This window comes from Malania oleifera, chromosome 10, assembly GCF_029873635.1.
Source record: "Malania oleifera isolate guangnan ecotype guangnan chromosome 10, ASM2987363v1, whole genome shotgun sequence".
NCBI lineage: Eukaryota > Viridiplantae > Streptophyta > Magnoliopsida > Santalales > Ximeniaceae > Malania > Malania oleifera.
Window position 1 is genome coordinate 9,257,347 of NC_080426.1, and position 19,530 is coordinate 9,276,876.

The window sequence follows — 19,530 nt, forward strand, 5'->3', positions numbered from 1 at the left end:
GCAGGCCAGGAAAGCAGCATTGGGAGGCAGTAAAGTGGATTCTGAGATATCTGAGGGGTTCATCAGATACATGTGTTTGCTTCACTGGTGCAAGTTTGAAACTGCAGGGTTATGTAGACGCTGATTTTGCCGGTGATAATGATAGTAGAAAGAGTACTACTGGATTTGTATTTACTCTGGGTGGTACAGCTATATCTTGGGCTTCAAATTTGCAAAAGATTGTTACTTTGTCTACTACAGAAGCTGAGTATGTTGCAGCAACTGAAGCTGAAAAGGAGATGATTTGGCTACATGGTTTCTTAGAAGAATTGGGTAAGAAGCAAAAGATGGGTATTCTAAACAGTGACAGTCAGAGTGCAATCTTTCTTGCCAAAAATTCGGCTTTTCATTCAAAGTCGAAACACATACAAACAAAATACGACTTTATCCGTTACCTTGTTGAAGATAAGCTGGTAATACTTGAAAAGATATGTGGATCTAAGAACCCAGCAGACATGTTGACTAAGGGTGTTACTATTGAGAAACTGAAGTTGTGTGCAGCTTCAGTTGGTCTTCTAGCTTGAGGAGAGGAGGTTGAGTTGCAAGGATGAGGGATTGTTTGTTTAGGAGGATTGCGGTTGATACTGGTGATTGAACTAGTCTACCAGTGGGAGATTTGTTGGGCTTTTGTGGAGCCTAGTTGTGTTTTAATTTGGATGCTGACCCGACCCCTATTTAATTAGAGATTTCTATCCTAAGGCTTAGTCCATGGAGCAAAGGCTTGGGCTGTAAGGGGTCGTTGTCCTTGGGAAAATTTTGGAGCCCATTCGGAACGGAACCCTAGGCGCAACATATAAAAAGGATTGCTTTCGGGTGATTAGGGTTCGTGTGGTTGTACCTGCGAGAGAGCGAGAGGGAGAGCATTGTATCTCCGCACTCTCTGTGTTTTCTTCTTGATAATATTGAAATCCCTGCAACTCTGTGGACGTAGGCAAAATTGCCAAACCATGTAAATATTGTCTTGTGCGTGTGATTGATTTTTCTTTGGTGTTATTTTTCTCTATTTTGTTTCTCACAGGTTTCGGGAATTTGTTGTTTATTCCCAACATTCCTCTCCGTGTGATGATTTACATGAGGGGTTAGTTTTGTATTCTGAAAATTTGAAGGCTCTCTTTGAAGTATCTAATGAGTCCTTTAAAATTAAGTTGCTGAATCCACGAAATTAAGTCCCTGATAATTGAGTCCTCATTTTAAAAAAAGTCAAGTCCTTATTAATTGAATCCTTTTAAGTCCTCATGTGCTTAAAATTGAGTCACAGTTAGTGATTTCGGTTGTTGAGTCCTTAATTTTTTTTTTTTTTAAGACAAGTCCTTATCCATTGAGTCCCTTTAATTAAGTCCTTATGTGGTTAAAATCAAGTTCCTGTAAAATTGAGTCCCTGTTATTATTGAGCCCGGTTTAAGATTAAGTTTTTTTTTTTTTGAGTTCCATCCTGTTGAAGTTTTTTGTATGAAGTCCTTTTTTGATATCTAAGATAACCCCTTTTTGATAGTTGTGGGTCCCACAAGGCCATGCATAAGAAAAAAAATTCAATTTTTTTTTATTATGTCAGCAAGTGATACATATAGGGTACAAATTGGATACATACAGGATACGCTGGGGTATAGGTACAAATTCAGTACATATGGGGTACACCCCGGGGGGGGGGGGAGGGGGGGAGGGGTACAAAGGTAAAATACAACAAAAATTAAAACCCTAAGGGTTGAGCAGCTCCCCTCTGCGCAAGAATATCCCACGGCCCCTCCGAAGATGCTTGCACAAAAAAGGAAAGTGGATCAATCCTGTGCATGAAACCAAATTTGAAAGGAAATCATATAATTAATTGAGGGATTTTGAAAATTGGGGTGTATCCCCCCATATATTCAGCCAGACTCTCCATTGGAAGGAGAATCAACTAGATCACAAGGATGGGGGGATCAATTTGTTATAGGAAGGAAAGCACAATTAGGGTTTTACCCGAAAGGAAACAATGAAAAATGGTAGGGCTAGACACTGCCTAAATTGACTGAGACCTAGCCCTATAAATTAAGGGGTCTTGCACAGACAAAAGAGAGAATTGAATACTCAGAGAGTTCAACACACGAGAGAAGGATGAAGAGCAATAGTGAGAGAGAAAAAGAGAGAGTTCTGAAAGAAAAGCAGTGCAAAAGGGGCAAAACCCTAGACACCCCCGAAGGGAGAAGTCTTCACCCTATTCCTATGGCTCATACTAGTGCCCCCTGGCATTCAAAGGCGTACTGCCCTAGCACTTCCTGCAGCCTCGAAGGCTACCCAGACAGACACAGACAAAGGAAAAAGAAGACCAGAGGAGTAGAAGACCTTAGGTAATTTGGCTTGTCCTTCCTCACCCTATTCTATGACACATGACACCCTTTGTGTATGCTTACAGGTTCCCCTCCCAGAAGACCTGAACCTGCAATGAGACAGGAAGACCTGAACCCACACTGAAGCCTGAACCCTAAATCCACAACCCAAACAAGACCCGAATCTTGAAACCAGACCAGACTCGAATCCTGAAACCAAACCAGACCCGAATCCACCCTGAGACTAGACCCGAACCCACACTGAAACAAGCCCAGAACAGTGAACCACCGCAGCCCAATAGCCCAAGCAATAAACAAACCCCCACTGAAACAAGCCCAGAACAGTGAACCACTGCAGCCTAAATAGTCCAAGCAATAAATAAACCCCCATTGAAACAAGCCCAGAAAAGTGAACCACCGCAGCCCAAATAGCCCAAGCAATAAACAAACCAAAGCCCCTTGCTTTCAAATAAAACAGGACCGGCTCAATCCAAACAAACCAAAGCCCCGTCATTTTAAAATAAAACATAGGTCGGCCCAATCTTTTGTTTTTTTTTTCTACAAAACCAAAGTCCATCGTTTTAAAATAAATCATGGATCGGCCCAATCCATTTCAAACAACCCACAGCCTAGGGCCGGCCCAATCCTTTTTTTTTTTTCACAAAACCAAAACCCATTGTTTTAAATAAACCAGGGCTGACCCAATCCTTTTTTTAACAAAACCACGGCCCACTGTTTTAAATAAAACAGGGCCGACCCAATCTTTTTAAATAAAACCACGACCCATTGATTTAAAATAAAATAGGGCTGACCCACTTTTTAAAACACATCAAGGCTCAAATCCACGATTTTTTAAAATAAAACAGGGCTGCCAACTATTTCACATCAAGGCCCAAGCCCACAATCTTAAAATAAGACAGGGCTGACCCATTTTGTGAAACACATCAAATCCCACACACTGAACGAGCCCCAAACCTAACTCACCGGGTTTCGGGCGAGTCAACTCGCCCTGAAACCCCTTCAACTCATCCAAATCACAGCATCAAGCACACACACCACAAATCTGAACACACACCAAACACACATCACAATCTGAGCACAACCCACTCAAATCTGAACACAGAAACTAGCATTTGTCGCAATCTGAACACACGCATCATGAATATGAACACAAACCATACACAAAACACAGATTTGAACATTCACCCACACATAAAAACACCATTAAAACCCAAATTTGGAAGAAAAGAGAGATCACTTATTTGTAAAGGGTTTGGAATCCCTTCTAGCCCCAAACGAGCACCAATAGACGAATAGGGGAGGGGAGCGTATGAAACCGAACACAAAACCCTCATACTAGGGTTTCAATTCTTTGCATAGTTTAGAATGGAAACAGAGAGAGGGAGAAAGAAGAAAAAGGTCGGAAACTATCATCAATAGAGGAAACAGAGAGAGGGTGCGATGGGAGGATTGAATAAGAAAACCCAGAACTAGGGTTTCGATTCATCACAGAAGGGTAGAGAGAGAAAGAGAGAAAGAGAGAGAGGAGAGGGCTTGGGAGAAGAGAGAGAAGGAGAGAAACAAAAATGGCAAAAAGGAAAGAAAACGGGTCTATATTTAGGGTTTAGAGGACACGTGTCACCACTGATGGGTGACACGTGGCTTGATATCATCTGCATGCTTAGTGCATGACGTGGTCCATTCAGAGCCATCCGATCTGTGTTTTCTTCGGACGGCCCAGATCTTGCCACGTCTTCGATCCTCGTTTGTAAGACCCAACCACTTGGTGAGTGACACGTGGTAGGGTGACGTCAACATGACATCACTCCACCCTTATGAAAAATAAAAAATATATATATAAAAAGATATGTACTTATATATAAGTGGCCACGTGTCTCCACTTGGAGCTGACACGTGGTCCGGTTGGTTGACCAGACTCCTTTCCCCTTTGAACCGGTTGACCCGGTTCAGAACGGTCAAACCGATTTATTAATTTTCTTTATTATATTATTTATTTAATTTTAAAATTGAGAAAAATAGTATAAAAATCACAAAAAATCAGAAAAATTTGGGAAAAATATTTTTGAAGTTAGGAAAAATATTTCGGGTCATTTTGACTTGGAAAAATAAGGAAAAGTTCTTTGAAAATCCCACAAATTTTGAAAAAATGTCAAAAATACTTAGAAAACTATAAAATTTTGAAAAAATCTTGGAATATTTTTTGTAAGAATATTTTCTTGATTTTTAATGGGCGTGTCCTTATGATTATAAAAAGGGCAATGAGGTATTTTACACTTCACCTATACTAGTTTTGAGGGAGGTTTTTCTAACAAGATTCTCTCTTTTGGAAATCTTATTAGATATTCCTACTTATTAGACATTCCTAAGTCACACCTAGTTTTTTTTTTTTATATTATTAATTTTGTATTTTTATTTATTTATTTATTCGTTTAATTTAGGAGTAAATTAAAAGGTTAGTAAATTCAATTTGGGGATATTCGTAGAATGGATGTGTAGGGGTGCAAATACCTTCCCCTCACATAACCGAACTCCCGATCCCAATCTTGGTATACGCAGACCGAGACTACTTTTTGAGTAGTGATTAGGTGTTCTAACTGCACTAAGGAAAAATAGGTTAGTGGCGACTCCAAATTCAAAATTTTCCAAAAATCTCAACCATTTTGTTTCCATCGCCCCCCGGGGCTCTGCTCCCGAGACGTCGCGACAAGTTGAATATTCACCCATTTGGATAGGAACCAAATATCTTTCATAAGCATGTAAGGTGGTGTTATCAATCCAAGATATTTCATAAGGCTTTGGATGGGGTTCTGGATAAAGTTGCATACGAATGGCTCCATTTCCAGAAATCACATTCATAGGACATCTTCCTTCAAAAATGATTTTGCATACTTTTTTGTCACACTTAAGAAAGGTATGGAATGACTTGCTATTATGCTCAGAGTATGACAAAAGCCATTCATTTTCCAGTCAGCTGTCACCATATTGCTGGATTTATTCATATGTATTGCAACTATATATCACCAAAAGCCATTTAACACAATTTCGCACTAGCCTTACTCCCAATTTCTTAAATACTATCTTCAATTCACCTTTGATATTGATTGTTCCGCTGAAATGAAACAAATTCACAAAGAAAACTCACAATTACAGCAACAAAGCCTGATTTTTAATGCTGGCAGTGACAATTTGATGGTTTTGGAATTTTGTGCCAAAATATCATCCTTGCTTGCAATATGTTGTGTCTACAAGCAAAATATCTCCTCGCAGATCAAAATATCATGGAGAAAACCCAAATCGTGGCTGGAGCAAATTCTTGCGAAAGTGGAACCAGAAGACTCAGGCAGAGTCCCACTTGCAGGTCTCTGGCATGTGGGGAGTGTGAGCAACTTGTGGTGACTTTCCGGTGATGAGTTTTGGGGTGAAGGGAGATCAAGGGATTGGGAGTATAGTGGCGTTGGTGGTGTGATAAAAAAAGCACAGAAGATTAAGATTTTCGAAGTGCTGACGACTAGATATGTTTTGGCCAGCGCATGGGGTGTCTGGTGGTCGGACCACGATAAAAATTGGAGGGGAAGGTTTCAGGGGGTTCCGTTTTTGGTGATGTGGGCACTTTTGTGAAGGGAAATTACGGTTTCGAAAAATGGGGCATGACTGGATTTTGCTGAAAAGTTCAGAAACTGAAGAACTACTATTCATCTTTTTTTTTTTTAAAACTTTTGTTTGTTTTGTTTTTTGTTTTTTTTGAAATTTCATATAGAAAGGGGGAGTGATTAGTGGAGAGAATGGAAGATGAAAAGATTAACCCTATGTTTGGATAGCCTTTGGATTTGGATTTGTATTGGATTTGGATAAGATGTAATACAAAATTGTATTGAAATTTGTCCAAAACCACCGAAATCCAAATCCAAGGTCCAAAATCTATGCTCCCAAACACAGCATAAGAGAATTTCAGAATGCCGAGTGTCAGAGAAAGGGGGAGACAAGAAGAAGAAGGAGAAGAAAGAAGAAGGGAGAGGGAAAGAGAGGAGGATATAACTGCTGCCGGCAGAGCAGTGGGTTAAGGATAGAGCAGAAAATAGAAGGATGGGGCTGCTGGACAGCAGAGAAAACAGAGAAAGAGAAGGAATGGAGAAGGCAGAATGGACATGGGGGAGGAATAGGAGGGAAGAAGAAGACTGGAGGAGGAAGATGAAGAAAAGAGAAGAAGAGTGAGGGAAGAATGGGGGACTAAAATGGAATGAGATTGTGGTTGGGCTTTGATACCAAATGATGCAGGGGCAGCATCAAGGTTCTGCGGCCACGGAGAAATTAGAAGAGAAGAAGGAAGGGGAACAGAGGAGAGAGGTTAGAGGAGATACTAGGGGGGAACTCACATTCAATTCAATTCAAATTCATCAACAATTAACTTATAACATGGCTTTCACACACTATTTATAAGAAAGCCTAAACACATAAAATTACACACATACCCCTAAAACTACGTGAATTATAAACAAACCCATATTTTACACCAATGTTTTAAAAGGCGAAGGCATAAGGCGAGGCGTTTTAATCCTTAAGAGGTTAAGCATAAGCCTTTTGAGAATTTGTTTTTAAGATAAATTATATATATTTTTTGAAAATAAGGAAAATTCAGAAAACCATAAATATAATGCAAAGAAGAAAAGTTTTATGTACTTTGCAAACTACTTGTTTGCCATTTAAAAATTGCTAACTTGAATACATGACATAAATCGTGACAAAAGATAGCTATACTATAACAAAGTTTAAACTATTTTCACGATCTAAGATACAACATACAACTCTTAGTTCTTTTGGAAAGGTTGAGGTTCAAGAGTTTAAGAAATCAAGTCATAGTATGAAATTCCTTTTATAAAAACATGTAGTTAAAATTTTTTACCAATTCCAACTTGAGAATCACACACCCAAAATGCATAAGCCTCAACCAAAAAGGTGCAAAACCGCCTTTTGTAAAAATGCGTAAGCCTCAGCATGTAATGCGTTAGGATTTTTGGAATTTGGTATTTTAGATTGAGCCTCAAGGTGTTTTAGGCATGCCTTGCTAGAGGTGAGCCTCTATTGAGCCTTTTAAAACGATGCTTTGCACAAATATTACAAAAATACACATAATATTATACTAATTAAACTAAATACATAATAAACTACTAATTAAACCCAACAATCCGTTAACCCAATTCTTCTTAATTATTCTCCAGCAAGGATCTTCTCAAGGCCTTGCTTCTTGTCCTACATCACTTAAGCTTTTAAGTTATGGGCCAACAATATATATCAAGCTTTGACACTCCATTACATGTGCACCCGATTGCATGTGGATAGATAAACAATGGAAAAATGAGACCCATTAGTGGGAATAAGATATTTTTTGATCACCACAGAATAAACACTGGCAACAAGACTAGAACCTAGGATCTCTCGGCAACCATAGCTCTTATACCATGTTAGGTTACCACTTCACCTAAAAGCTTAAGCTGCCAGGTTGTGGGCCAACAATGTGTATCCAGCTTTAATAGTTTCTTATGGGCTTTATTTTGATAGAACAGTTTCTTAAGGCCTTTTGGCATTGACATTCAAGGTCTTTATAGAAAAATATATCTGTAATTGATATATCCCATATTTGTAGGCGGGAACATGGATGAGGGTCAGCCATATTGTGATAGGAGAAAGAGTAACTGTACAGTTTATAATGCTGCACTAGCAAGTGTAATAAGCAAAATCATACAAAAGAAAAAAGTAGATATGAAATAGTCAGACTGTTGATTTGTCTGAGGATTTATGGTTTATGTTGGGGATTAAAAGTGGATAGTTTTCATTTGAATGGCAGACTGTTTGTTACCTGTATATTTGGGAAATTAGTGAAATTTCTCTACAGGTGACAAATAAAATCAAGTACCCCTTCCGGCAGAACATTGTAGTTGTGTTTGTGTTTATCAGCTGAATATTAAAGTTACTGTGATGTAATGAAGGAGGCAGTTCTGTAGCAGTTACCGCCTTTCGTTGTTGAAAACAAGGAGAATATTTTGGGTCCGTTCAGTTGTTGAAAATAGTTTTATTTTACATTTTCAGTTTTCCAAAAAATTATTTTTAAGAGTATGTACACTTGTCTTAACTTGCTTCAGAATAGAGCGGTGTTTCTTGCATTGTTGTGGGTTTTAGAGACTTCTGGCATTTTTCTATGGCAGATTTACAGCGGGATTGGGTTGCTTTGCTCCAATGTATTGTACTTATTTGTTTTTTTTGAGGTTTTTGTTTTGCTCTTTTTCTTTCGATTTGGGAGGATATCTTATCCTCCCTATTTTATTCCTTTCCTCTCTCTCTCTCTCTCTCTATAATAAGTTTCTTTGTTTATCAAGAAATAAAAAAGCTTTTTGCATGTGCTTGCTTTATAAACAATGAAAGGACAAAGCAATCTCAGCCTTCAGTACGAAATTCTCCACCAAAAAGGGGTCTTAGAAACAGCTTCGATTTAATGGTTGGAAGAATGACCATGTTTGCTATTTTTCACTTTGAAATTGGTTGGTAGGTGTAAGGAGAAAACAAAGGAAGACCTTGTTACTCTCACAAGGGCATATGATGGGTTTGTAGATAAAGATTTGTTTTAGATTAAAAAATGGGATAGTGTGATCAAAGGCACTTGAGATGGAGCAATCTTTGGCATTAGAACAATGGGATAAGATGCAATAATGTTTTTATTCACAAGATGCTTACATTAAGCATTGCAAGTTTTGTTCCTCATGTTGACTAAAGATGAACTTACAAAGGGTATTTTGGATAAGGTCTTATAGCGTATAGTTTTGCCTCTTCTAGGGCTTTCCATGATAAAACTTGCTAACAGTTAATTTTAAGCAAGAATTTTCTTTTGAAATGATACTATGATAGTCATAAAAAAATGTTAAGGTTGAAGGAGATTAAAACAAAATATATGGAATGTAATTTTAGTGAAAAATAGGAGTAAAAATGAGTGAGTAGCAGTCTAAGAGAGAGAAGGTTCGAGTATAGGCTATTTGGTATTTAAAATCATTTGCTTCATGGGGGAAATGGTGTTGGTGATTTCCTTGAGAACTTGATTCCTTTTTGTAGGGTTGAATGCTTGTTCCTGAACCAAAGGCTATGGTTGATAGTGATGGTGATACCCAAATTCTTTAAACCATAATATACGATTTATGACATTTCACCTATGACTTGACCCACACATTGGTCTTCACAATGCAGGTTGGCTGTTATCACACTTTAGCCAATAATTTTTCCCCTAAAAATTGCTTGTTGGCAATGGGAATAAAATTCAAGACTTGGTTCTGATATTACTTGTATGATCAAGCACTTATAGCACTAAAAGTTATGTTTAATAGTAAGATTGCCATCAAAATCCCTTGTACCTATGCATTTTGTCGCAATGTTCCGGAGAAAGGTTTGAAATGGCAAGGGATAATAGATATTGAATTTTGAAATGAAGTCACCACTAACCAGTTCTTTATCTTGGTGCGGTTAGAACACTTGGTCTTAGTCTGCTTTACCAGAATCGGGAGCGGAAGTTCGGGGAAGGTACTAGAACCCCTTATACACCCTTTTTATGAACGATACCTAATTAATTATGAATTATCCTTAAATTGGATTTTGATGGTCCTTTAATTTATTCCTTTAAAATAAACAAATAAATAAATAAATAAATAAAATAAATAAATAAAAAAATAACATAAATTTAAAAAGGAAAATGAAAATCAAAGTGCGATTTAGGGATATCTAATAAGACCTCCAAATAAGGGGGTCTTGTTAGATAAACCCCCCTCGGAGCTAATACAGGTGAGGTTTGAAATAACTCTTTACCCTTTTTGAAATTATTGGGACGCACCCACACTAAAATCAAGAAAATCATAAAAAATCATCTTTGTAAACATTTCCAGATTTTTTTAAATCCTTGTAAAAATTTTCTAGAAATTTTCAAATATTTTTTCTAAAATTTTTTGGGATTTTAAAGATTTTTCTTTATTTTTTATATTTTATATTTTATTTTACTTTTCATTCATTTCAAGTCAAAATGACTAAAAATAATTTTCTTGACTTCAAAAATATTTTTCCAAATTTTCCTCTATTTTTCCTGATTTTTTTTGTAATTTTCTGCTATTTTTGTGAGTTTTTTTTTAAAATTTAAGCCAATTATAAACATTAAATAAAGTAAGATATAAAATAAAAAAAATAAAAAAATAAGTAAATAAATAAAATGGTGAACCGGGTCAATCAGATCATTTAAAATGAACCAGGTTAAACCATTGGGTGCCACGTGTCTACTCACAAAGGTGACTTTATTTTTTTAAAAGTACTGCAGCAGGGTGACGTTAGCACAACGTCACCTTGATACGTATCACCATGACATGTGTCACTCTCCGGGGCCTTCCCTTTATTTTTAAAATCTATTCTAAAAAATTATAGGACTTTTAAAAACTTTTTCTTATTTGAAGCTGTTGCTGCAATAGGACTGCTGTCCGAGTCAGAAAAATCGAAGTTGCAAAACTCCAAATAACAAGCTGTCCGATTAGAATTAGGAAGGATGAGTCATAAACAACCTATAAGAATTTCCGTTCAATTGGATGAGAAATCACCATCCGATCGTTCAGAGCAAGCTGACTGCGCAAGCCTCCAATCTTGAAGCTGCTGCTGCAATGGGACTGCTGTCTGAGTCACAAAATAAAATTTTCAAAGCTCGAAATAACAATCTAACCGATTAAAATTTAAAAAATTATTAGTTATGCACAACCTGTAAAAATTGCAGCTCAATTGGACGAGAAATCACTATCTGATTGTCTAAATCAAGCTGACTGTGCAAACGCCTCCAATCCTAAAGTTGCTCCTGCCATGAGGCTGATATCCAAGGCACAAAACCACAGTTTAAAAACTCCAAATAACAATCTAGCCAATCAGAATTAAGAAAGGCGAGTCATATACAACTTGTAAATATTTCAGCACAATAGGATTAGAAATTACCACCCGATTGTCTAGCTCAAGCTGACTGTACATGCAACCCGAATACTGAAGCTGCTGCTGCAATGAGGCTGCTGTCCAAGCCCCAAAACCAACGTTTCTGAGCTTCAAATGACAATTGGGCGGTCCAAAGTGAAGAAGGATGAGTTAGGCACCACCTATAAAAATATCAGCTCAATCGGACAAGAAATCACCATCCAATAGAGGCACCTCAAATCCTGAATTTTCAGGAAAAAACACTTTTTTATCTCCCTCTCTTTCTTAACACGAAATTCCTTCTTTTTTTTTTTTTTTTTCTCCTCTCTTCTTGTATTCTTTTTCATCCCTCTTGCTTCCATACTTCTCTATTTATAGGCTTGAGGAGTGATTTGATTAATCAATCAAATTCAAATCAAACAATCAAAAATAAAACTAATTTGCTAAATCAAGTTGATTAACCAAATTTATTTTTCAATCAAGCTTTATTGGCAAATCAATTTTGAATTTTGATTTTTACACGTTTTGATTTTATTTTTATTTTATTTTTGCAAGTCCAAATTAAAGACTCAAGATTGCTGGCCCACTTTCATTTTTTTATTTTTATTTTTTTTTAATAAAAAATTTCCAATGTAAAATGTGTTTTTCCTTTTTCTATATTTCTCTCTTTTTTTGTTTGTATTTTTGTATGAAAAAAAAAAAAATTAGTTTTTGTAATATAAGACTCCCGGATCAAATTGGGGTGTCTGCACATCCCAGGCATGATGTTCTGATTGTGATTTGACCCATATCTTTGGTCTCTGCTGCATGGGCTGATTGTTGATGCACGTTGGCCAACAATCTCCTGGAGCAAATTTTTGCTGGTGAGGGAATTGAACTCATGACTTTGGCTTTGATACAACTTGTAGGATCTAGAGCATCATTGTGTGCCAAAAGTTGTGATTGATTTTGACTGCTACCTAAAACTCCAAATCTTTTATACCAAAACAGTTTAAGCTTGTCATTTTGACAATGGCTTAGACACACATATTGGGTCTGCCACACAGACAATTGCTGTCATACCTGGGCCAACATGTTCAACACAATTTGTAGTATATATGGGCTTCAATAGTCTAGAAAGAATGCTAAAGTCGAAGGAAACATTATTCATACAAGCCCTTAGAAGTGTGTTTGGCAAGTATCTTGTTTCTTTCTCTCTCTCTCTCTCCTCTTTTAGTATGTATGATGTAGAATTGATACAACAACAACAAACGAAACCTTAAGTCCGACTAGGTGGGGTCGACTACATAAATCATTTTCCGCTAGTTTACACGATCATGTGATGATATAGAATTGATGAGGGAGAAAATTCTCTTCTGGGGAGATCATTGGCTTGGGGATGCTCCTTCAGTGTGAGCTTTTTGTCTAATCTTCATATTACTTTGATGTTTACTTTTGTTTTAACACAAGGGGGTGTGGAGTTGTGGATTCTTCATTTTGTGAGGAATTTGAATGAGAATGAGGCAAATGATGAATCCTTTTTATTAATGTGTTGGGTTTTTTTTGTTGTTCTTTGGAAAGGGATAAAAGGAGTTGAGTTTTGGATGCTTTTAGGAACTTCTCTTATGAGTCTTTTTTTTTTTTTTTTTTTAATTTTTATAAATACTTGTTTGACTTATGTTCTTAATGCTTTTTACTTTTTCTTATGCGTTTTTTATTTTGAAAATTGAGGGTCTTTTTGGTATCATTTATGTTTTCTAATTCTTGTTTTTGTACAATGAAGAAAAGAATTATGATAACGCATTTGCTTACGTTGTCTATTTTTTTTTTTTTCTGTTGTTCGTTTTTAGTTGTTTTTGAAAAATTTGAAAACTAGATTTTAGCATACATGTTGCTAGAATACTTTAGTATGCTGAATTAACTTTTGTCAATTAAATCAATTATATACATATTTTTTAATTAAAATAAAATAAAATGGTATGTAAAATTAAAATTTAAACAAAATATCTAATTTTTTTTGAAAAATAATAAGTCATTTAAAAATGTTTAATTTTTTTCAATTTTTATGCACAATAAGATTGCTTCAGCACTAAAATTTTATTTGAAATATAATAATTAAGTAAAATAGTTATGATAATTTCTATTTTTGTTATAATATTTTTGATTTTTAGTTTTTATTTAATATATATAAATCATATTTTTTTAATCGTTATTTGATTCAAGGGAAAAAAAAAAGCATTTGTGCAATCAAGTTTTTAATTTGTATTATTTTTATAAATATTAACCAAACAAATTGCTTGCTTTTGATTTTTGGTTTTGTTCTGATTTTTAATTTTTGTTTCTTATTTTCATTTTTCATTAATTTTTGACAATGATACCAAATGGTCCCTAAGGTTCTCTCTAAAATAAATGCTGTCACTTAGACTGCAATCCTTAATGAAATCAATACTAATGATTTGCTTTAGAGGACTGGACCAAATAAAGCATTTTGTCCTGATGTGAATGTGATTTGCTATCGAAGTGGAAGATTTTTTATTTTATTTTATTTTTATTTTTTATGCTGTCCCTTTTCTTGATTTGGGATACGATGGGAGTTTGCGTGCCTCGGTATTTTTTGTCCCATACACCTCTATTACTATACATACTATGACACGAAGCCATACTGGGCGCCTTCTTAGCGCTCCGCCCCCCTTGTATAGTAAGGGGAACTCTGGTTGTGCGGCTTTCTCTCCGCGTCACTTATAGTGATTTATTGTTCAATGAATGACTGAAAAATGATCCACTGATATTTTCTCTGGCTAGGCTATGATCTTTCTTCTCTACGGAATTCCATCAGACTGATGAGCAACCTGGCACTGTGAAAGAGGGAATGGCTCTTCCTCTTACCTTCTGTTGAGACTGAGATAGAGGACTGGGCTTTCTCCCTCTTCTACCGAGAGGCCATGGGAGTCAACTCTGAAGTATTTGTAATAATTTGTTCGGAAAAATCTGGATCTTTATACATGAAAAGTAGATCAAGGAGGCCATTTCCTGTAAATTTAGGGCAGGATGGATGAACCGAATAAGTGTTTCTACTTTCTAGTTTGCTAAATGGGATGGATTGATGCTGGGACTTTAGAAAATAACTTGGGCAAAATGAGGATTTAAAAAATGTATGAACTGAAATGTTTGAAGGCATCTCAAGGACAATGGGAAGTGAAAAATGAAAATAATCAAGGAGGTGAGCAAAACCTTGATTAAATTGAAGTTGCGTCCCTAGAAATAGCAGAATAAAGAATAATTGTTAAGAATTTTAGCCTGCCCCAAGTAATTGGTATTTGAGGGTTTGTTGAATTGATTTGAGGTGATGATTATAACTGGGTGGTGCTCAAAATTTTTGTTAATATCATCTTAACTTTCTAAGATATTTTAAATATTGATATTTCTATAATGCTATGTTCATTGGAAACTTTATTTAGTTAATCTATGATCTGCATTGTTGTCTTTGTGAGTAATTTTAAGATTGCCCTGTTTTGCTTATCACTGACAATTAGAGGGAAAGGAAAAAGAGAAATAAAAGGATGGCAAGTTTTCAAATTTATTTATTGTTTCCTGCCCTGTGGACTAGAGAAGTTAACACAAGTTTTGGAAGCGGAGAGGGATTCTCCTGGATCATTTCAGCCATTACCATTCCATTATGTGGAAATTTCAAGGCTTCTTTTCGACCAGTGAGTAATGAACATAGTTTGATTATTATTTTTATTTTATATAAAAAGTTGATTTCAATTTTAATTTTGTTGTTTGTAGTGCTCGTGATGACATTCCTGACATATATATGGTGAGTTAAAAAATCTTTCAGCCCTTTTTCTATTTTTACTTCAGCTTTTGCAGAGGGTTTAATACATGTGTATATAACAAATAGGTGAGGTCTCTTATTGAGGACATCCGGAATGTTAGGTTTCATAAAGTTGAAGTTGGTTTGGAAGCCATTAATTCTCGTACGCACGCAGTAAAGGTATGCAATCTGAACTTCTCCTGTGGGGTTATTGTCTTGTTTAGGCGTCATGTATAGCTCTGATGGATATCATGGGGGTTAATCTTTCTTTTCCCCCCAGCTTTGAATCTTCTCATTTCAGAATCAATATGAACAGATGAGTCTAACCGTATAAAGACACTTGCACTTCTTTTTTTGAATGACATTGCAATTAATTATGTTGCCATAGCACCAACATTTGAGAAGATACTCTGGGAAAGATGCTGAGGTTTGGTTTGGTTTGTGGAATACTGGAATGTTTTTTCCTACAAATAGAATGGAATAAGTAAAATGTAATAAAAATTGCATAGGGATCAATAATTTAGTAAGTTATTCATGCAAAACTTATGTTACTCTATCCAACGATAGGAACAGGCATTTCTATGTTGGAATTTGGGAATAGCGCTTACTTGTCTATTCCATGTTATGAATTAATAAAAATTTTTACAGTCATTTGCTTTCTAATGACAACACATCTTCTTCTGTAAGCAATCAGGTCTTTATATTATGATTGTTTTGTTTGCAGGAATAGACATTTTGTGTGCCAAATATAACCAAAGATGTTATATATCTTATTATTTTTCTGCTGCATTCAATTATTATCTCCCATAATAGTTAATAAGCCTTAAATTTGATTATGCAGCTTAGAAATCTTTCTGCTATGGAAGTGAATATAGTGCGCCCATTTGTTGTGAGAGCACTGCAGGCATTTTATAAGCATGATACCCCGGAGATGATACCAGACCCAGATGCAATGGACAATAGACGGTTGCAAGTAGCTGATCGTGGGCCAAAAGTGCGTTTTTTCTTCCCACTTTTTGTGTTTGTGTGTTTATGTGTGCATTCTATCCATCTTGGATGCACGTTTGTTTGCCTATCTATTATTGTAGAGGATGCTTGTATACATTAGAGGTTTAAGTAATTTTGTGTTGATTAATTTTTCTGTTTTCCAGCGGCATGTCAAAGGACGATAGGCAACAAAGCTCTCACACTTACAGTAGGCATTCTAACTACTTTACCGTCTTAGTGGGAGGTATTTCCAAATTTCTAGCAGCGAAGGTACTTCTCCTTTGCCCAGGAATAATTTGCAGTGGAAATCGCCACTTGGTTTGCTTGTAGTATCTGTCAATTAACTATTGACTTTTGTGTTCAACTTTTAAAAAAGTTGAATTTTTTCTGCTTTTAATACTTTTAAAATACTTGTGAAGATTCTAATACAAAGATGCGCAGTTTATTTGATTGTTAGCACAGGCATGTGGTCATTTGAATATTTGATGGAATCTACAATTGTGTTAGCTGTAACTGCCATTGTTTTGAATAAATGGTTGCACAGTAATATTGCTGTTTAGTATGACCATTGATTTGTATTATTTGATGCCTAGCGCAGTTCACTCCCACATGTTCATGCATTCTAAATTTATAGTAAATTTATTTATTTATTTATTTATTTATTTTTTTTGCATTAATGGTGCAATGACTTGCATCATGATAAATCACTAGCCAATTTATGCATGAACAGTTCTCTGTAACACTCTATGCTTCAACAGCTACATAATAGGCATTTGGGAGGTTGACATTTTCGTAGTTAAATTAGCACTAAATCTTTCACATCATTTAGATAATCTTCCAAAAGGAAGTGGTCCTAGGCATCTTCTCAACATTTTTTATGTAATCAGTGTGCCAATTGTATCCTATGTACCTGATAGGGTCTTGGATATTCCTCAAGTTTTGGCTATTATGGCAGTATCCACATGTGATGTTTTGAATGTGTAAATGGTAATATCTCTGGCTCTCTGCTAGTTTTAGCAATACGACTTCGTATTACATGGTGCACTCACAAACGTACATGCATCCACATTTTTTGTAAATTATTTTTTCTGGCTTTTATTTATATTTTATTTTATTTTTTGGTGCGTGTTAAAAGTGTAATGACTATGATAAGTCACTTGCCAATTTATGCACAAACAGCATTCCATAGAACCCAAGCTTCAACCGCTACATAATAGGCAATTTTTGGGAGGTTGACATTTTTCTAATTCAATTAGCACCGAATCTTTTTCATCATTCATATTATCCTCCATAAAGAGGGAAGTGGTCCTTGGCATCTTCTTAACATTCAGTGTGCCAATTGTCTATCCTGCTTTCCTGATAGGTGTTCTTGGATATTCCCCATGTTTGTAGTACCCACATGTTGTGGATCCTGTTGCTTGTTTGAGCTCAATACAAAGATGCACAACTGGGGGAAAAGCTATTAGGGAAAAAAATGCAGAAACCACCAGAAGAGCTTTCCTGTCAATATTGCCACCTCAACCCTGTACACTGAACCTAAACTATGGTAGCTGACACTGTCCATTTTCTGATGTGGGGCTGGCGGCATCCTTTATTTGCTCTGCTTTTTTTTGTTGTGTTTTTTTTTCTCTCTCGGGTATAATGTATCAGTAGCCAAGAGTGGTACCGGTGAAACTCATTTGAGCACATGCACTTTTTTTACCAATACATGAATATTTTCTGTCGAGAGTGCAATAGCCAATATCTGGTGTTAGAAATTCTAATAATATAAAATGATATATTTATAAATAAAAAAAAAATCACGATTCATAAAAAGGCCGAAACATGGATATCTCGCTCTCTTTAATGAGATTCAAGCCCTCTGCGATTTTTTGGCTTAACTTATGAACTGGTGCAACAAACTTCCTCAAGATTTGTCTCCCTCGGGATAGAACAGTTCGATTTGAATCGTATGACTCCAATTTTGCACAAACAGAAGAGTCCAAAGCTCCACAAAAAAACACATTTTTTTGCTTGTCAAACTTTCTAGACTCAAGAATAATGATAAGATGAGAATGAAGATAATCGGTTTTTTTTGTTGTGCTAATGCTTGAAGGGTCTATTTATAGGCACAAAATAACTTTTTATTTTTCATGTACTTAATAAATAAGTTATGTATATATTAAGTTAATACATACTTAGATCCAAGGTAAATTCATATAATTAATTATGCATTTATCAAATATATGAATGAATTATTATAATTAAATGTGAATGCATCACCCAATCTAAGGTACATGCTTCTTCTCTAAGATAAAAATAAAATAATAAAATAATATTAAAATACACCAACAATTCTCCCCTCATTTTAATATTATGTATGTACCATGACCTTCAATTAGCGAACAATAATCTTTACTCCGGAGTTAGTAGTGGTCTCAGACTTGAACTATGATTGCTTAAGGGAAATAAAGAATTATTGCTCACACATAACCACTTAGGTGTTGACATGAACTTTAATAGCTAGCACGTTTCAGGCTTGTGCTAATCCTAGTTTCGTGAGCATATTTGAGAATAAGCCCAATTCTCATAGAGAGCAACTCCATTCCCATGCTCACATAGGTGAAATCTGTCAAGGGTGTTCCTGTAACTCTGATACCCCCCACTCATAAAAGATATAGATTATCATTAAGAGTTTTAAAAAACTCAACCTCCTCCGTTACAGGATAAATGCACTTATAGGAATGAGTTTTAAAAATAATAGTGCACTTCTTACGACCACCATATGATTCATTCTTCCCTTTGGGCATCCTCATATGTGGTTCACGATTATACGAGCTTTAATCCCATCTCCTTCGATGTATTCTAGATCATTTCTCTTGCTAAGGCCTTAGTTACTGAATCCGCAAGATTTTCAGAAGATTTTATAACTCACATTAATGATGTCACTACTCAAACATGATCTCATAGTACTGTGTTTTTTTCTTATGGGTCTAGATTTACCGTTATAATAATAGTTGTTTGGCCTCATGTTTGGGAATTGAGAATTTGGAGTTCGGATCAAATGTAAATTTATATATATATAATATAAAATTATGTGAATTTATTTAATTTTTTAGAATTCATATTAATTTCCAACTTTTTTTTTTCTTGTTGTTCCTAGAATTGCAGGTGGATCTTCTTTTGAATGTCATCTTCCATAGACTTTTGGGCAAAACATTATGTTCAGAAGTAATAAAATTTACCTTTGTGGTATTATCGTTATTGGTATTACCATTTTCTTGCAAAATTACATCTTACCTTTTTCCTTCTTGGTGTCATACTTATTATGTAAAACTTTTTTGTCTTTCCATCTTTTGAAGTGGGCTCCTCTAAACTGAAAAGGCTTGTCATATTTCCAACATTTTAACTCGGTTTCTCAAGGATTGTAGAATCCAT

The 19,530-nt window shown here is 35.6% G+C and overlaps 1 protein-coding gene across 2 annotated transcripts in view; it reads left to right on the plus strand.

Annotated features, from left to right (window-relative positions):
* LOC131166380 (DNA replication complex GINS protein PSF2) overlaps positions 1-16,569 on the plus strand; it is a 29,555-nt gene extending 12,986 nt beyond the window's left edge. The window contains exons 4-8 of one of the 2 annotated variants that reach the window (XM_058124881.1): positions 14,920-15,019; positions 15,099-15,129; positions 15,214-15,306; positions 15,968-16,120; positions 16,278-16,569. In XM_058124881.1, coding sequence (XP_057980864.1) covers positions 14,920-15,019; positions 15,099-15,129; positions 15,214-15,306; positions 15,968-16,120; positions 16,278-16,298 — 398 coding nt within the window. In that variant the 3' untranslated portion in view covers positions 16,299-16,569. Of the gene's footprint in view, positions 1-14,919; positions 15,020-15,098; positions 15,130-15,213; positions 15,307-15,967 lie in introns of both variants that reach the window. The other variant, XM_058124880.1, reaches the window with a different exon arrangement.
* The last annotated feature ends 2,961 nt before the right edge of the window (positions 16,570-19,530 follow it).